This window comes from Periplaneta americana, chromosome 17 (assembly GCF_040183065.1).
Source record: "Periplaneta americana isolate PAMFEO1 chromosome 17, P.americana_PAMFEO1_priV1, whole genome shotgun sequence".
NCBI classification, from domain to species: domain Eukaryota; kingdom Metazoa; phylum Arthropoda; class Insecta; order Blattodea; family Blattidae; genus Periplaneta; species Periplaneta americana.
The window spans coordinates 35,320,885-35,342,305 of NC_091133.1; the positions used below are offsets into that span (position 1 = coordinate 35,320,885).

The 21,421-nt window shown below is 34.7% G+C and overlaps 1 protein-coding gene across 5 annotated transcripts in view; it reads right to left on the reverse strand.

Annotated features, from left to right (window-relative positions):
• Window positions 1–21,421, reverse strand: part of Nup133 (nuclear pore complex protein Nup133) — a 337,303-nt gene that overhangs the window by 115,637 nt on the left and 200,245 nt on the right. For all 5 annotated transcript variants that reach the window (XM_069816497.1, XM_069816495.1, XM_069816494.1 and 2 more), the window contains one exon: window positions 2,065–2,164. In XM_069816497.1, the coding sequence (XP_069672598.1) occupies window positions 2,065–2,164 (100 nt within the window). The remainder of the gene's footprint in view (window positions 1–2,064; window positions 2,165–21,421) is intronic.

The following is a 21,421-nucleotide window of genomic DNA, read 5'->3' on the forward strand; positions in this document are numbered from 1 at the left end:
TACAACTTTCTAGCTGCTAATTAGCACTACATTCTAGAATTATGGGTCCCATGCATTTCCTTTGTTCATTTCTTTTCCATTCATATTCTCGATCCTGTAAGTTTCTCTTAATTTGGTTTATCCAGCTTTCCTGTGATTTTCCTCTTGGCTGATTTCCTTTCACCTTTAGATTTAATATTCTTGTAATCTTGTATTTTCCATTCTGTCTGGGTGTCTGAACCTGTTGTTTCCTAAGTTTATTAATGTTTCTATATTATTTAGAGTTCTCCTAATGATGTTAATTATGCAGCCTCTTCTTCTTTTTTACAATATTCGATGTAAAACCATATTTCTAAAGCCCAGAGTCTGCTTAGATTCCTTTTCGTGTATGTCCATGTTTCTGAAGCAAAGGTTAAGATTAGTTTGAAATTTTCGTAACAACTGTTTTCTCACTGTTTACCTTTAAATCATATTCTTCTGCAATAATTATTGATTTATATTGTTCTACAGTAGTCTATCTTCTATGATTTTTTTCTGAATGTCTCTCATCATGAAATCTGCGTACGAGTTCTAAGATCTGGTTTTTTGTCTTTACCTATGACCTTATTCGCAATTTGTCTAACACTATATTAACAAAAATGATCACAGAACAATTTGTCTCACTTCTGCATTTGTTTTGAATCAATTTGTCATTCCTACTGATGTCCTAATACATTTTTCACTTGTTTCACATGTTTTTATTTTTTCAGTTAATTTCTCTGAAACTTGCAAATTTTCTAAAGCTTCCCATAATTCTGCATGATCATGGGCTGTCTCAAAGTCTACAAAGATTATGTAAAAATCTTGTCCACATTCCCATTTCTTTGCAATAAGTTCTCAAAAAAAAAATTGGATCCACTATCTTCTGTTCTTGAAAGCACACTGTTCTTCTCAAAGTGAGCTTTCCAAAACGTTATTTAATTTTCTAATGAAAATTCTTTCATAAATTTTGAAACAATTACACAACAAAGTTTGCCTCTGTAGTTTCCACATTTTCCTTTGTTTGCCTTTTTATGTTTTGGGATGATTTTATGTAGAGTGCGATCAAATTATTATCACGCACATTGCACATATGAATAAAAAAAAAAAAAAAAAAAAAAAGGAATAATTTGCCATATTTTGGCACCCTATCACGAGATATCATAATGCTTCTCCAATCAAGTAGCATGTCTATGTGCTTAGTGATGTTAAGGACATGGCAGACAGTAATGGATTGTGTTTTTTCGTGAAATATGCCATTTTCCTTGGAATAAATTATGTTTATTTTTCAGGTGTGATTGAACAATTTTGTTGTATCTGGACATCCCTGTTCCTAACCACAACTATTATTCGAATCATTAGCTAATTTCCGTGAAACAGAAAGTATTAGGAATAGGAAGAAGAAGAGAAGGCTGTGTTGACTGTGTTGACTGTGAAACTACTAGAGAATGTGAGTGTGACATTACAATAGTCCCCAACGAAAAGTTGACGAAAATTAGCAGTGCAATATGAGGGTGTCCAGAGGGCTATAAAAAACTTATACTGCATGCATATTGTATTCATGGTGTCCAAGAACCGAAAAACAAACCAATGCTGTGAAACATAATGCAATGGTGCGACATAATGGAATTCGCCAGTTGGATAATGTTTTTCAGTGATACATAAACAGTCGAAACAATAGATACAGGTAATGGTCCACAGAGAACCTGCATGTTTTACATGAAAAACCCTTGCACTCATTGAAAGTAGAGGTTTGGTGTGCGATATTAAGACATCAAATAGTGGGAGGGACCCATTTTCTCTGAAATGACATTGAATAGTGAGCTCTACGAAACATAATCTTGCAATATTCAACATTTGCTGGCATACAAAACCTTCATAACGTGATTGCAGATGGTTTTCACCTTAATTAAGTTTTGTCTTATTTCTACATCCTTCCTTCCCTATCTCACTTCTCCTCTTCTTCCCCTATCTCCTTTCCCACCGTTCATATTCAATTAATGAGACATAGAGGAACATTACAAGAATTTATAAAATTAAACATAAAATGATTTCTGAAAGTCTCACCTCTCTGTAGAATAAATCTTGATGTGTGAGTCCAGCTGAAGGTTTCTCATCTCGCTCTTCCAGAACGTACTTCATGGCTGTTTCAATAACATTACTATGACTGTGAACAATAAAATTGCTTATATTTCACATACATTTCATTATTAAGTTCATTGTTGATGAGGATGTAAATAAACCAAATTTATCTCTTACATTATTGTTACTTTCAACACATTTGTCTATTATTATAATAATTTTGTAACTGTAACACCCAACTTTAATTTTTCGAAGTATAACATAATATATAAGCACAAACTTTCACCCGACAATTTGTCTAGTAGAATATATGACGACATATTGTTCATTATGGCAACACAAATATTAGGTTTCACAATGTAAACCTATCATACAGACCATGCAATATTCGAATTTTTATCCATTCTGATTAGGTAACATACATTACAATAAACCTCGATTTAATGGACTCTAGATTTAACAGATAATTTTTGCAGACATTGCTATGTTTGGGACTTCAAGGTTGGCAACTCAGCTTCATAATATGAACAGTACACTTCCATGACACTTTCAGACACTAACATATTATGTTTGCGTCTGAAAGTGTCATGGAAGTGTACTGTTGTAGCAAGAAATCGCTAAGGATTAAACACATTTATTCTACAGTCCACGTGTGTTTCAAACATCAATTGAGCTACCAAGCCCCCAACATTGGTCCTTGCGACCCGGATAAGTATTAGTGACATTGGAAACAAAGGTAACAGTGCAAAAAACAGAGAAATATAAAAGTGCAGTTTGGCGAAATCCAAATGGCTAAGGATGAATGCTGTGAATTGTATAAGAAAAGGCAAGTTCTGTGAGAGTCATCTAGCATTTTTCCAGTCAACTTCAAGTAGTGATCGGTAAGGTAGGAGGCTACTGAAGCTACAATCCAGCATTTCCATCTAGCAGAATTTCTGTAAACTTCAAGATAGGAAGCTACAATCCAGTACACCAGTACTTCCATCTAGCAGATATTCAATTAAGCTCTAGGTCTTGTCGTCTGTGAAGAAAACAGCTGAGAATCCAGTATTTCTATCAATCAGCTCTGCAGTGAAATTCAAAACTATTGTCATTGACAAGGTAGGAAAATAAATTACAACATGAGTGACTCAAAGGTACTTATACATCAGAGAGGCTTAGCCAAGCCCAATTTAACCAGACTTGAAACACTTCTTGGAAGGGTTTATTAAGTAATAGAACCGAGTTTGATCAAGGTAAAATATGAAAGACTAGATGGCATACTATTGATATATGAAGAAAGTCAAGGCAATTAGAATTGATAGGGGACAAAGAACATTCAGAGGACAGGATAGAATTTGAAGAGCGGTATGATAGGGTTTAAGCAAGTTTTTTAACAATAATGGACAGCAGAAATAATGTTGCACAGGAGAGTAGTCAGCTCAAAGTTGAAGTGAGAATAAAATTACCAATCATCAGTCTATGGAGACTATAGCACTTGGCTCAATTTTAGGGATACATTTAGTAGTCTAATAGTAAAAAACAGTGACTTAGCAGAAGCTCAAAAAATGCATTACTTACAATCTCCACTAAAGGCAGAACCACATAAACTAATAGAAAATCTGACTATATGTGATGCAAATTTTAGAACTGCTTGGGACATGGTTTATCAGAGATATAATAACGAAAAACTTATTATGTCGAAGCATGCTATGGCAATCTTTTCACTTCCAACACAAGGAATCACATGGAGATTTACAGTCATTAGTGAGCCAAGTAAAGAGCAATATGAATGCATTGGAAGTGCTATCTTTAGAGGTTCCATTACATAAAATACTATTGTTACAATTGATGCTAGAAAAAATAGACACTCAGAGTAGGTGCGAATGGGAATTAAGCTGTGCGGATCTAAACATGTCAACACTCAAGGGGTTATTGGATTTTCTTGAACACAAATCTCAGGCACTAGAAACAATAAAGGGCACGACTCCTATACCTAAATACAGAGTAAAGTTTGATAGAAGAAGGCAAGTGAGTAAAGCATTGATAATGATGCAACCTATGTGTTATTATTACAACCAGTCACATTCGCTGTACAATTGCCAAGCTTTCTCAAGTAGCAATATGCAGGAGAGAAAGAACTGCGTCCCTAAGCAGACTCTGTTGGAAATGTTTGCGAAGCCAACATTCGATGAAGGATTGTCGAGCCAGGACCTGCAAACAGTGTGGAGAGAAGCACCATACTCCTACATCCAAACCAGACGTAGAGATACAGCAGAAGGGTTCCATGACTACACAACAAGCATGTCACAGCATCAAGAATGAAGTAAAGTCACATGTATTGTCGACAGCCATCCTTGTGGTAAAGAATGCACAAGGAGACATACAACAATGTAAATGTGTTCTTGATAGTAGTTCCCAATGTAATTTTATGACAGAAGAATCAGCACAGAGACTAAGGGTCGATTTCTAAAACGAAGTCGAGGCGCAGCTTGAGAAGAAACCGAGGTTCGAGGGTTTTATATATGACAATGCAGATAAGAATCGATTTTTATTCCTGTAAACGTCGATATTACAAAGAAATGAACATCGGGATTAATATTTTTATTGAATTGCAGTAAGTCACATTCTTTTGTTCTCAGCTAAGGTATTGTTATGTCTACTAATTTACAGAATATATGTGCGTTAAAATACTAGCATTACTTAGTATTTAATAGGGATCGGATGTTTAGGTACCAGAATGAAATTATCCAAATAATTAGCACAAATCGAGCATTTATGTTATTTTTTATCATTTGTTCATAACTACTACCAACATTAACTACCTGAAAACCCGGTTCTAAGGAATTAAAAACCTAAATATTAACTGGATTAAAATTTCAATTGAAACTAAAATGTAGTGTGGTTCTATTTTCATATACTACTACGTTAAAAGCCCTAGTAGCATAAAACTTAAAATAAGAAAACAAAATCACGTTTGCTTCATATTCCTGTACGCTCACGTCATTTTCGAGTATCTATATATATAATTTGAACTGGTAATGGACATTACGGGAAAACGGCTGAATGGATTTTAATGAGTGACCCCTCATTTTCATGCCTGGCATCCAAAGTTTTTCGGAAAAATAGTAGTTTTCAGTGAAATGTCAATTTTCCTACATAATTTTCCTATTTTCCAAAATCCATCTGTTGTCAGTTTTGAGAACTAATTTTATTGAATCTTGGCCGACTTGATTGAATTTCAGAACAAAACACACACTACAATAAACAATAGGCTATTACATGAAGGCCATGACCTGCAGGATTGCCGACATACTGTATTTAGAGCTCAATTCAATTTGTTATTAAAAACTAATTCTGCAGTGTATAATTTTCTGAGTACAGCTGTGTATTGGATATTCAAATCTACGAAACTTGAGGTGATTTGATGACATTATTACCATTAGAAATTAAATACTGTATTATTATAGTTAATATCATGATGCATCTACTTTTCATTAATTGTACATAATATTGTTGACATGAAAGTGAAACGTTTTGAGGTTATGTAAGTAAATGTAGAGAATATCTTAATTTAGATCTTCATTTCTATAATTTACTGAGTGGCTGCTATATATAACTAGGTGAATGTTACTTATGTCCCGCCCACTATAGAGACATAGGCCAGTTTTATACTAAACCCCGACCTCCACCCCTAACAGCGCCGGTCCTTATATACCCGTCAGTCAAGGCCTTCTGAGAAATAAAAGCAATTGACAATAGATATCTCAGTCATGACAACCTCATAAAATATCCTGTCAATTGAATAATCGATCTTCCTACGTACAACATCATTATATTATAATAACTGATTTTCTTTGCATTTTTTTAACTCATATTAAACAGAGAAATGGAATAACTTCACAAAGCACAAATTAATAAATATATCACGCTTAATAAATTAAATTTACGCAATTCTACTCAGTAAACAATTCACAAAAAAAAAAAAAAAAAAAAAAACTGTGGTTCCAAAGCAAAAAATGAATGTCAATTTTTGGACATAATGAGATTTTGCGATGTATGTTTAGGGTTGCCAACTCTGGTAAATATAATTACCGGCGATTTTACACTTGCAGCAAATTTGCATGAATAAAAGTAAATAACTGAAAATGCCTTTGAATTAGTACACACCTAACCTAACCTAATCTTTGAGAATACTACACACATAATCTAATCAAACATAACCTCATATAATACTATACATAACATAACCTCATATAATACCTTTCATATAATGCTACACACCTAATCTACCCTAACCTAACCTAACCTCATATAATACTATACACCTAATCTAACATAACCTAACCTTTCATATAATGCTACACACCTAATCTACCCTAACCTAACTAACCTTTGAGAATACTACACACACAATCTAACCTAACATAACCTCATATAATACTATACATAACATAACATAATTATAGCAGCCCCGATACCCCGCTTTTTACATCATGTGCTACACATCGGATCATCATCGGGGCTTGCAGCCCCGATACCCCGCTTGCTACGTACAACATAATTATATTATTACCCATTTCAGCGAGTACTGACGACCACTGCAAAATACGATAATTTGGTCCAGGGAGCATTCTCTTTTTGGCACAAGGATGATTTATGTAATATGTTTCTAAATGCTACGTACAACATAATTATATTATATTATTACCCATTTCAGCGAGTACTGACGACCACTGCAAAATACGACAATTTGGTTCAGGGAGCATTCTCTTTTGGCACAAGGATGATTTATGTAACATGTTTCTAAATTATTAGTCTTTTAAATACCGGTACATTCTTTAATAAATCACTGAAAAACAAATGTGAATATATAGGATGTGGAGTGAGTACGAAATTATTATTATTATTATTATTATTTATTTTTTGGCGCATCATTTTTACGTAAATAACGACAAATAAAAACTAACCTGCCACATAACATTATTTTAAGAAATACAGGAAACAAACATGAATAATATTCACCATTCTTAATGATTGTGGGATAGAAAAAAAACGTATGGAATAGAAATTACATACAAATATGCTTGTAATAAACAATAAGGAAACCATCTTCGATTAATAATTTCAAACTAACGTGAATATAGTGTGGATTGTGTAGGAAAATAATTTCTTATATGTTGCTCCCAATGTGCATCATTGTTAACTTATGTAAACAAATGAAAATTAACATGGCATATAAACACTATTTGAAGAAAGATAGGAGATATTAAGTAATATTCATTGTTCCTAACGATCTTTGGATGGGCAATAACAATGAAATATGTATAAAATAAAAATTATATAACAGGTGAGCGTATAAAAACAGTAAGTAGAATCATATCTGTTTACAAATTACTCCAGTTTAGTGTAAGAGCGGTCTGTATCTAACGATGTCTCCCAGCAAATTACTTAATTATTAAAAAAAAAAAAAAAATCGTATTAGAAGATTGAATTTGTGAATTTTCTCTGAAACTTTCCAAATATCTGTAGGCAGTCTTTTACATTAGATTGCCGAAAATTGGTTTATAGCGCATTGGCAGTGATAAAAGTGTGAAATATTCGTTCAGTGGGTGGTGGATACTCTACATTGACCTATAACTACAAAACTTAAGATAATAATATTGTTATTAAAAATCAAATATTTTTATACTTATTAACCTAGTCGGGTTGGGTCTTTTTCATATACTTAATGGCGGTGTAGTGTAGATATTGATATGTGTCATTGTCTTCAGTATTGGTTCGAGAGAGCGCAAAAATTACAGTTCCTAAGGAAAGATAAAAAGGTATTACTTACTGATAAAATAAGAGGCCTAGAAAATTTTGTAATCTCCAGATCTTTCAGCAAGATGAAATGATTTTACGCTCTACATTTCAAGTTCTACATGCAGCAGCTATATGAAAATGCTATTGTTCGAAAGCTTAGCAAACCTGACATTTTTTTAACTTTTGCCTACAATCCACAATGACCTGAAATAGCTACTGCTAACGTCCTGACATTGATACTTGCGTTTTCGCGTTGAAACTCAAAAACTGAAGTTGGATAGGTTCAAGAAAAAGTATTTGGCCTAAAAAAATCTATTCAGAGGGAGTATGTTTCATTATTATGGAAGCAAATAACTATCATAAAGACAAGTATTCTCCATTGAAAATAAATGTGAAAAATTTTTATTTGAACGTCTAATGGACTTAGTTTGCAGCAGCATTTGCTGCACAAGCCACTAGTTAAATATGTCCAAAACTACTATAAAGACTAAAAATTAAGTTATATTGTCTTATAGACATAAAGGTATAATTAATATAAAATATTATATCTTACTTCCCTCAAAACAACAAGAACGTGTAAAAAATGGTCAACCTGCTGCCTCTTGCATTTCGTTGCAGATTATTATTTAGCATTCTTGCTAAATTTTGCGTTGATTCCTTCGAAAATCGAAATATTTGCCTGAAATTATCGTCGTTACATAGTTACAAAGGATTATTCCTGTCTCTCATCACTCTAATTCGGAGATTTAATACTCATAGACACAAATTTTCCTTCTATAAACACCCAGCTGATCATCTACCTCCATCTTGTACACATGAAGCCGAGGTTTTAAACCTACCCCAGCCGTGGTCTCTGCTTCAGACCATGGTTTTGAGCCATGGCTCAGAAAAATGAAAAAAAAACATCGTTTTATAAGTCCAAACGAGGTTTAAAGCTATGGCTGTGGTCTAGACCTCGTTTTAGAAATCGACCCTAAGATTACGCAAGTCAGTGGAAAGAATTCCTATACAAGGAATAAATGGAACACCATTAAGAACTACACATTGCGTGTATACTCAACTATCATCAACAGATGGAAGGTTCACAGCTAATTCTCACAAGGGATGTGCATGACCTCAAACACTCAGGACCACACAAAAATGTGCTTAGAATATAAATCGGTCATCCCAAAAACGTGGTATAAGTCATTCCCATGCAAAACTCAGCTGTTGTCTGCTAGCGCCATTCAACGGTGGCATGTTGTACCTGCACTAACAAGTACTTACTCTAGTTGTGTGAATAGTATAGCTGCAGTAGGAGGCCGTCTTTTGGAGTGTTTGGTTGTGGGTTAGAGTGACATGCATGAATATATGCTAGATAGATATAGTGATTTTGAAGGACAGGAAGAGTCCATATCTGAAGTTGGCTCTTACATCTCCAGAGCAACAGGAACCTTCAAGTCAAAGTGAGTACGAACAATCTCCACCCAAAATGTTGAGGCGCAGTGTATTACAAGATATTGATGACAACATACTAAAGAACATTTATGAAGACTATTACAATCGTGGTTTGAACTCCTACAGCAAACTTATGAGGCATTATAAGTGCATTCGAAGTAAATCAAATTGCAAGTTAATATTAGATTATGTGACTAGCAAAAGGCGAGGTCGAGCTCACTTCAAGGTAATCATTCAAATGTCTCTTGTGGTAAGACACGCAGTTTTGCATGAGAATAAATAACTATGGTGCATGTCTATATGTACAATCAGTAAACGACTGAGGAGAAATATCAGTACAACTGTTATGTTCTAAATCCAAGGTAGCACCGATGAAAACTGTTACTCTTCCCAGATTGGAACTTTGTGCTGCCGTTCTATTGGCAAGGTTATTACTAGGAGACGGATGTTGATGACCTAAAATTCTACTTAAAATGGTCATTAGAATGCCCTTAAAATAATGGAAAAATGACGTAAAATTAAACGAAAATGACATTTAAATATTATTCACCGTACTCACACCACAACTTCTTAAAAATTAGTCACCTTGTTTCAATGACGCCCTGCAAATGTCGGAGAGAGGAGGCAACTTCCTGAAATTTGACTAAGATAAAGGAAAAGAGCATACAACTAAATGAAAGTTTTAAGGGAAAACTACAGATTTTAATGAGGGTTTACAATGTGTTTCAATCAGGGGTGGTCCATGTCAGTGCCTTCATTCTTTATCTTCTCCTTCCGCTCTTCGCTTTTGTTACCAGACCTTCCAGATGGGGAGGTAAATAACAAAACAAATTGTGGGTGCAGTGCGCATTCTTGCAATCTTTGCGTTAAAAATACTGTCTAATGTAGCACATCCCTTCCAAACCATACTGGGGACACAACGTCCTATTATCCAGGAAACGGTGAAAGTTTCCTCCCTTCCAAACATAAATTCTAAAGACATTCTCATACCAACAAAAGAACAGTAGCGATCAAGCCCTCACTTAAACTAAGCTGTTGTCAAGCATTTTATATTACTTCTGTTGTGTGAGATGAAGTCTTCAGTGGAATGAGGGATGGACTTTAGAGTTTGTTTATTTTATTTTTTTATTTAAGTAGGTTATTTTACGACGATGCACAGTGGTTCATTTTCCCAATTTCTTGCCCAAAACCTCTAGAGATGTTTGAATTAATTTGAACGTAACAAAGTTGAAACAAATCGTAAAAGTAACATAATTAAGAATTAAATATCGAGCAAATTCACATAAATAGCTATAGTAAATGCTTTTTGGCGTGGATGATCATTTCATTGCTTCTTAGATTATTCAAAGTTATAATCTATTTTACCTATATACATAAATATTTTATTTATATATATATATATATATATATATATATATATATATACACACACACACAGCGCTTTTTTTCAGCCGGAATGCGTTCCGGTAAACTTTTTGCATTACAAATTCCAACGAGCTATATTTTATAAGCGAAATTGAAAATTAAAATTGCCGCCACTGCCGAATCCAAGAGTTTACATTTTCTCATTATTATCGTTGGTGCAAAAGTAACTCATGCAATCTAATGCTGCCATCTTCCGTTATTGATCCTGAAACTATAGCTCGAAATCGCAAAATTTCTGTTATGCTTAAAATTGATGAGCTCCGTTTGGAACTTATTGTAATATAAGGTATGTAGGCCTAATATTTTTAAACCTACGTTTTTGTTGTATAATATGATCGAGTGACAGTTCCGGTAAACTTTATTCCAGAAAAAAAAAGCACTGTATATAACATGTGTACAGTAAGAGTAATTCTTTCACTTGCTAGCATCATAGTCTGGGGAGATAAGGAAGTCATCTTCATCAGGGGCCTGAGTGGACATATCTAAATGTGTAGATGCATCTGGAGCTGCCAGAAGTGATATTACATCTGCAGACAAATGCTTCAGTTTCTTTCTTGGAACTTTCAATATTCTTTATGAAGTATGGTCCAACAATGCCTGCAGATCAGTTTCAGCAGACTTTTCTGTTATTTGAATGGCATTGGTATCAGGATAGCATGTCTTTTGTGCTTCTATATTGCTGGAAAATGTAGGCGTTGGATTTTTAGTCTCTGACCTAATCTGGTTATAATGGAATTTTGTTAATTTAACTTGAACTAGAATGGACAATGCTTTTACTCTAGATAATGATATACAACACTCTGCACTTAATTTATAAGCTTTTCTGCATGTTGACGTACTGGTTGGTGTTGAAAATTGTACATCTTTTATTGCAGCAGCAGTAGTAACAATCTCTCCTGCTTCACGAAGACTCATTTGTGTGGCATACGCGAGTTCTGAAGGACCTACGTTTTGTCTTAATCCCTGTGTTATTCATCTTTTATAATATTCACCACTTTACTAAATTCTAGTAATGGACGCTTGACTCTCTTTTGCGTTTCAGTAATGCATATTGGAAAACTCGTAGATTTTCAAGCCATTTCTTATTCTGTGGTAGGAATCTTTCAACTGTCCTATTTGACCGTTCCCATCTGGTTTTTTAAAATTATATATTAAATGTTTTAACACATTCTTTAGTTCATCAATGATGTTGTAGGGGAATTGGTTATGATTCTAATGCGTTCTCTTAAATAATCATATTTTTCTTCAAAATTAGATTATGAACATTCCTGTAGTTTTTTTTTTTAATTTTTTATTGGGTTATTTTACAACACTTTATCAACATCTACGTTATTTAGCGTCTGAATGAAATGAAGGTGATAATGCCGGTGAAATGAGTCCTGGGTCCAGCACCGAAAGTTACCCAGTATTTGCTCGTATTGGGTTGAGGGAAAACTCTGGAAAAAACCTCAACCAGGTAACTTGCCCCGACCGGGATTCGAACCTGGGCCACCTGGTTTCGCGGCCAGACGAACATTCCTGTAGTATAGTAAACAATTCACGCCTAGTGAGGTTTATGGAATGACTTTCATATCCTGAAACGAATTACAGAAATAATTCAAATTTTAATAAATCTATGAAGGATTAATATACGACACAATTTTTTGTGGCAACGTATTTCATAGGTAAGCAAAATGAAATAATGCACAAGAAAGCTAAAGGTTTTACCTATTCTTCGACATTGGAATCAAGTCTCTCAACATATTTCTGCTATCGTAACACTTTTCAGTACACCTCGTTCATAAAACTCCGTTCTTTGGGTGTATAGCCACTTGCGCACGACTAATTTCACTTCTTCATCTGAACCGAAGCGTTGTCCTTCTAGGAATTTCTTCATTGGTCCGAAGAGGTGAAAATCAGATGGTGCAAGGTCTGGATTGTAGGGTGGATGATTGCCGCCTTAATGATGCCTCTGACATTGGGTGGTGTTGCAGCAATCACCAGTCGGCCAGAACGTGCTTTGTCGGCAAACTTCTTCGAAGAACCTGCATCACCTGGAGATGTTGCTATGGTCCAGACAATCAAGCGCCATACTCCTCCAATATTTCCCTGTGGATTTCATTCGAATTTTTTGTTTTTCGCAAAAAAACCGACTACACCTCACTGCCCTTCACAAGTAAAGGATGGTAGAAAACACGTCATTTTTACTCAGTAGTTACAGCTCGTTTTGCCAGGGTGACATCCAATCGAATCATTGCTGTATGTAGTGCAAGATTCAAACTAACTATCTGCCAAATTTGAACGTCCTAACCAAAATAGTATTCCATTAAATAATTGTTGTGCATTACTTTCCGATCCTCCCTTGTATTACAACATAAAGATGCTGTGTCCAATTTTTTTTTTATTATCCAATTTAATAAACCCTATTTCAACCTGAGATATATTAGGGTTATAGTTGGCATCAAAATATATATTTTATAACCAATAAACAATAGTAAAATTATAATATAAAATTGTGGTCAATTATTCACATTCACATGAATTATGTAGAAGACTGCACCTTAATGAAAGAATGGATCCTGTTAAAGATTAATGAGATGTTTGAGGAATAATCAATTCAAAGATATACAAAACTAAAACTAAATTCGGCCTAGTGGGCGCAGTGGCAGTTGGGGACAGACTTTCTTTATTGGTACATAAAAAGCATCCACATAGGTATGATTTGTAATGAGAAACTTGACAGGACCTCACAGGACCGATAACTTTTAACCTCTGTGAATCCGCCACTTTCACATTTTCAACCACAACCAAAGTGATTATATTATTTAATATCTAAATGCCGTTAGTTAATTACGTAATTAATTAAAACTATGTTCAAATATTCTACATACGTCCAGGAATCGAATCCATGCTTCAGCTTTTAGTTTCATAATTGTACCACTTATTTATAACACTTCAAAAATGATCTTTCTTTCACCACGCAAACTCAGCAACTGCAATGTCCAAAAGAGACGCATTTTCAGCCATGTATTTACAAGCACAGGACTGGAGATGTGAGATAAGATATACATGCCTTGCCCTTCCTCTTCAACTTAAGACAACAATCAACCCTCTCCTACATGTTTCAGTTTTGGAGTTTTGGTCAGGAATTCGGGAAAATGAACCACTGTGCGCTGTATCAACATTTTCGGTTATTTAGCGTCTGAATGAAGTGAAGGTGATAATGCTGGTGAAATGAGTCCGGGGTCCAGCACCGAAAGTTACCCAGCAGTTTAGAGTTTGTTCCAAACTATAAAACTCAAACTTCACGTTATTCAGTAGGTAATTACTAGTAGGGCCTACTTTTCATCTGTTTCCTTAGAAAAGAAGGAAGCAAAATGCATTCAAAATGATCTAAAAGTTCTTCAATATATTAAAAATGACCAAAAATGCCGAAAAAATGTAAAAATGACCTATTAGTTCAAAATGTCAAAAAATGTAAAATAAGGAATTAATTTTTTACGTTGGTATTAACATAGAAAGGATTTTTATATTAATAGGCATCGTCCTGATGTGAAAAATAAGATGACTTTCATCAACATCCGCCCCCTAGTTATTACATAAAACATTTCCTGCAGTGAATGTGAAAATCAACAAAGTGAATTTATGATCCAATTCTACAGTGTTTCTTGCTTGGTTAGCTGGAATGCCAACTCAATGGAAAACCACTTCCTGCACTGAATGTAAAAATCAACAAAGTGAATTTATGGTCCAATTCTACAGTGGTTCTTGCTTGGTTAGCTGGAATGCCATCTCAATGCAAAACCTTTGTAGCCAACCAGGGTTCTCTAATCCAGCAAATACGAGTAGCGCCGAATGGTGTCATGTCAATTCTGCAGAAAATCCTGCAGACCTTGTTTCATGGGGTGCAGACTCAAGGATCATACAACATTCAGATTTATGATGGCATGGACCACATTGGCTAACTAATTCGAACAAGTGGTCATCTGCATCACTGGAAAATTCTACTTTGGAAATGCCTGAACAATGAACTCTACTAAGCAGTGTAAAGGACATCACAGAGCAAGAGGATATTACACTCAGATTCTCTTCACTACACAGACTACAATGGGTACTCTCGTATTGTCTCAGATTTGTTCACATTGTAGAAGAGGAGCAAAGAAGAGAACTGGTACGCTGACAAAAGAAGAAATGCAGTACACACTGGTGGCATGCATCAAACAAGCACAGCTTCAAGAATACTCGACTGAAATCAAGGATTTAAATACTATTTCTACAGTGTCCATGAAGAGTAAACTGAAGGATCGGAACCCATTCTTGGATTCTGAAAATATTCTCTGGGTGGGCGGAAGACTGAACAACTCTTCTACGTCATATGAATATAAGCATCAAATAATTCTTCCATCAAAGCAAAATATAACAAGATTGATAGCAGAAGCAGAACATTTAAGACTACTACATGTGGGTTCACAACTTTTAACAGCATCTCTAAGGCAAAGATAATGGATTGTAGACATTCGACGTGTGATAAGACCCATTATTCATAAATGCCTACCATACTTCAAACTAAAGGCCAGCATATCCAAACAACTTATGGGACAGCTACCTACTCCACAGGTGGCAACTTCTCGACCATTCATAAATTCTGGAGTGGATTATGCCAGACCTTATTTTATAAAACATGGTTCACTCATTTAGTACGAGGAACAAAGGCGTGAAGAGCAAGAAACCTGACATGCAAGTGAGTGCGGAAGTCGGAGTCTTGTCGAGGACAACAAATTCCATCGAGAAGCATGCGGCAGAACGACGAACCCGGCCCGGTGGATGACGAAAGGTGAAGATAGAGGGAATACCACAAGGAGTCGAGAGGGGGAAAAGTGGCATGAACGTATGGAAGAAATCTGTAGTGACGTCACCACAAGGTCACAACAAGAGTGTAATGTGTCAAACGAATAAGAGCGGTAATGTAGACGTGTGTGGTGTCAGTGAAAGAAATGAAGGCAACGTGAGCTAACAGCTGGGAAAGGTTAATGTGCAAAAGAAAAACGATAGGGATAAGAAAGAGGGGTTAGGGGTAAGAAGTGAAAGTATAGAGAAGGTAAATAGAGCAGTTAGAGGAAATAAGGCGGAGAGCAGCAAGGACAAACCAGCATACAATCTAAGGAAATGGTGTGTCAGTGGAATGAAGGATTAAGTAAGGGTGCAGTGAATATGGGTGAATAGTGTTTAAGTATGAGAAGGGTCATGATGAGTTTATTTAATTAGTAGGAATGAGTAGGACGTACTGTAAATATAGGAAGAGTAGAGGAGCTAAAAGTAGGACTAGACTAGATAGGTATCAGTAGGACAAAGAAGTAATATAGATAGATACAAAGCAAATAATAGAGGGTAGGCTTAGTTAAGGCTATAGTACAGTAAAATGATTGTAGTGATATGTTAAATAAGTTGGGTCTGTGAAAATGTTGAGTAGAAAAAGTACTTGTTACATTGTTATTAGGAATAGGAAATAGTAGAAGGTAGGAGTAGAGGGAAAGAAGGAATATTTAATAAATGCAGAAATATAGGAAGTGTGGTGAACGAACATGAAAGACATAGTGGGTGAACATTAAATGATTAAGAGATGTCGGTCATTAACATCGAGTATTGTGCAAGTTGTAAATAGTATATGGAAGGGACTGCTGGCCTGAATACTATAATGTGGCCAGCAGGACCAAAGGTTTGAGTGAGAATAAACCATACCATACCAAAATAATAATAATAATAATAATAATAATAATAATAATGATTTATTTTAGCTGGCAGAGTTAAGGCCGTAAGGCCTTCTCTTCCACACAACCAGCATCCACACAACAACAAGAAGCAAGGTCAAGGTTAAATGCTATATAGCATTATTCATATGCCTCAGTACCAAGACAATTCATTTGGAGCTCGTCAAGGAATTGACAACAGAAGCATTCATTGTCGCCTTACGATGATTCATAGCTAGATGAGGCAAATGTGCAAATATATACAGTGACAACGGTACAAACTTTGTAGGAGCCAAGAACGAATTACGAGAGTTGCATCAATTATTGAAGTCAAAAGAAGGGAACAAGGAGTTGGAAGAATTTGCTGCTAAGGAAGAATTCAACTGGCACTTCATTCCATCCAACTTTCCACATTTCGGGGGAATCTGGGAGGCCAGAGTCAAATCCATGAATCACCACCTGAAATGTGTCATTAGAGCCAACTACTTGACATATGACGAGCTGCATACCTTAATGTCATGTTGAAGCAGTTCTCAATTCCAGATCCATCACGTCCATATCAAATTATACTGTTGATTCTTCTTATCTTAGTTCAGGACATTTTCTTATAGGTACTCCTTTAATGTCCTATCCTGAATCAGACTTATCCTTGTCACCAATTAATTACCTGCCTCGTTGAGAACACATCCAGAAGATGCATCAAGACTTCTGGAGGAGATAGTCGTGTGACTACCTAAATGGCTTGCAGCGATCCAAGTGGTGTACGAAGGAAAGGCAACATCCAGCCAGGTGCAGTAGTGCTGCTGAAAGAAGCCAACCTGCTGCCCATGCAGCGAAAGCTGGCAGTGATTCAAGAAGTGATTCCAGGCAAGGATGGGCTAATTAGGGTAGCAGTCATTCAAACTAAAGATGGGACGTTCAAATGGCCTATCAATAAATTATGTTTGTTGCTAAATGTTAATTCATGTTAGTTTTTCAATGTTTTCAAAAACCGCCAGAACTTTCAGTGTAATTTGTGTTATATTTGTGTTAAATGTTATGCATTTAAGGTGGGGGTATGTTTGAGACTTCAAGGTTGCAACTCTGCCTCATATGTTAGTGTCTGAAAGTGTCATGGAAGTATACTGTTGTAGCAAGAAGTTGCTAAGAATTAAAACACATTTATTGTACAGTCCACGTGTGTTTTAAACATCAATTGAGCCCCAACAGCTGTTACTGTATTATTTAATTTTATTATTATTATCATTATTATTATTATTATTATTATATTATTATTATTATTATTATTTGTCACCAGTGGAAGCAAGCCTTATGTAATGAGATAAAAATATAAATTAGTCCTATGTGACATGGTTATCTGTTAATTTTATGATGTCGATGTCAGAAAAATGGTATGAGTATTTAACAAGCAACATTAATACGTTCAAATTATAGTGTTACACAGTTGACTTGTAATAATTTTCGTGCAGTTAATTTGCTTTGCGTGTAATTCGCAATCTGTCTCTTTGGAAGTGGGGGGTGATATAATGTCATTTCATTTCATTTGTTTTTACGCGAATTATGCTTTCTTCCTCCCTCTTTAGAAATTTGCGATCTAAAATCAGAAAAAATGAACAATCTTCTAAGGGTCACATTCTCAATAGCAGTTTAAAGTATTTAATTAGGGGCATGAGTTTAAAATTGAGTTTATTTTATACTGGTTTAAGCTTGAGTTTAAACTAAAAATCATTTTCCCCATGTTAGTTTAAACTTTGTATCAAGTTTAAAGATGGTTTAAACTTAAACCTTCTGTAGTGTAGGTTTAAACTGGTATTCGTGTTAAACTTCATTAACATTATATTAATATATCTGTGATTTTTTCTAGTAGAATGGTTAGTTTTTGCTGCCAATATTATATTTCAGTATAAAATAAAATTAGAAAATAGTCATGGTATTAGAAAACATTACTGAAATTTTTTATGAAATAGACGATAATAAATATGATGTACAAGTGAAGTTATGAAAGCATAGAATTATTTGTGCGAGAGTTGATCATTTCGAAAAATGTGATGAAACAAGAGTTACAGGTTTAGAATTTGTAAACAAACAACAAACACTGTTTTACATCAGACACAGGATGTAATTAAAACACCAACTAGTAAAATAATGTTATTTCACTGGAAGCAATGTTTCTTGTCATTTTAAGATATGCTTCAGGCAGTTTTCTCATTAATCTTGGTGACCAAAGTACCACAAACAAAATAGTTAGAAAAGTTAAAGGACATTATTTTATCACAACATTATATCACAGTCTAATATATACAGTCATGAAGCTTGGGATAATTTTTTTGCATTTCTCGCGATAGTTGCTAGCCGTTTGGAGTGCAGTGAGTACTAGGAACAATAGACTGTGCCACTGCCATCGTGATCTAAATTCTAATACAGGCTATAAAGCAGACCATGTGACTCGCTTAAACCAACCATGAAGGGCAGTGTTTCAACCATATAAATTAGTTGGAATGCATAAAGAGTAACATATATTTCTCTAAAATGTAGTGTAATTGCATTAATAAAATTTAAAACAATGATTATGAGACACTTCAGACATAATTCACTTGCGAGTTATGGTGTAATATTATTTTTGGTGTGAAAATTACGTTGTTAGTATGTGTAATACCTGCCTTTATTTACATTAAATGTTGCGAAATTCTTGTACATTCATTTATGCACAATTCATTATTTTCAGTTGCACAGCACGGATATTTAGATATGTTGAAATTATAGGTTATGTTTACTGTACCAGTTGTCCCTTTCTGTCTAATTTTAATGGTCTCCAATGCCGTGCCATTACATAATTATGTCATATGGAAATTATAGGTTATGTTTACTATATTTAACTTATATTCCTATATTCGCAATTATACATTATAATTAAACATAAATCTCATGTATGAACCCCCCCACAGTCAATTTTTTTTCTATTTTAATACTACATTATTACTGAATTATTGTATTTATCTATTAGAGTCGACGGCAATTCGGAAGGCGGTAGTCTGCTAGCATTTGCGTCGAGAGAGGCAGATAGAGAGAGCAAGGCAGCGTACAACATTGCCACATCGTACTTCATGAGCATGTGCAATACAAATAGCACAGCAGAGAATTTAAATTACCAAGACAATAGTGATCTTAGCCATTGATTACTGTAAGCATGACACCAAACAAAAACTCTTTCCTTCATTAACAATATTCTTTGCATGGTTCTCAATCCCACACACCACATGCTTCTGCAGTCGTTTCTTGCACGTTGGCAATGTTGCAGTCAGCATCAAGATTGCTGGCAGCGTTCTGCTCGTCAATGTTTTTAAAATAATTATACACCTTAAACACTATTTTTCGCGCCTGGCTGTGCAATAATTGTCTTTTTACTGTCTCTTCACCCATTTACTTATTCAATGTATTGAAACACTCACATGTGAACAAACAAACTCGGAAAGTACTTGTTACAGACTGATTCCGATTGGTTCTACTGTACAAGCTTGTGACGTCACATACCAGAAATGCTGTGGCGCATATAGAAGCCGATCGCCTTCCGAACTGCCGTCTAGTCTACCTACCTAAGAGATGAAGTAACACAATCGTACGTACACTAATTTCATAGGAGTGATATGGTAAATTTTCTGTCTGCAATTAAGGAAGGTAGATGTGCTAAATTATAATTACAATATAAATTCTTTTTATTAAACCTCAAAATAGCTTGAATTCTAAACTTAAAATGTTGATGCGAACAGCTTATGTTAACATGTAAAATTCTCTTCACATTAAAATAACACAGTTTTACAATTATTTCTGCAACATATTATGCAACAAGAAGTAAACGGAACTTATGGACACATTACACTAAATAAAACTTAGCAATGATACACGATAATGTTATAATATAATATTTCATTGAGCTCCATACACTGAAATAGAAAACCCGAACATACATTACGGCCTGGTCTAGATTGAAAAGGCATTGACTGTGCTGTATTTCGCATTGTTGTGAAAAGTTGTGTGAACTGTGAAATGTTCGTTATCAGTTGTAATAACTGTAAATGGCTAAAATTGAATAATTTGAATAATAATATGGAACAAGGAGACGTTTGTAGCACTATAAATTGTAAGAAAAAGAGGTCAGAGTTATCCTTCTTCTGAAAGATCCAGGAAGTGAGTTTATAAAATATAATATATATTTTATGAAAATAATATATAAACCTTATGTACTTCATACTTCAATATGTAGTGGAAGGAAGGTGTTAAATTATTTCAAAACAACATGATATCAAAAGTACGATACATTTTATCGTCTGCTAGGAAAAGGGTCTGTGATGAGATGATAGTAGTGATCCTTGGTGGATGCATATTTAGTAAGTATTGAGCTTCGTGACTGTATATACTAGACTGTGATTATATTAACATAAGGAGTATGATACAGCTGTCCTAGTTTGAGACAGTGAATATGCTGCAATTTACAAAATTATTGGATCAAGATGGTCAAATGATTATTCACAGTTATTTAAAAAAAACCTGTACAGAAACATTAAATAAGTATTCTCTCTAAATGTCACTGTATGATCTGCAGTATGATATTACGTAAAAATATGAACCTGCAATACTAGTCTGTGCTAACTAGACACTGGATGTTTAAGTAAATGCTTATTTTACACAAATGAAAGAGCCAATAAGTATTGAGTACCAGTATTCCAAGTTTTATAGTAACTCCTTTGTTTCCTGTCATTAAATACTTTTACGTATTTTTCATTTATAGGTTATTTTATTTAAGTACTGAGAGATATGACCCAATCAAGGATTGCATTTTTAGATAATCTAAAGGTGTAAAATCTTATATTATGTTATAAGAAGTCCAACTAAGGTACCAGCAATTGGGTTGTACAAAGAATTTGTAAAAATTCCATAAATTAAGAGCCAACAATCCTCAGCCAGTCAAATTT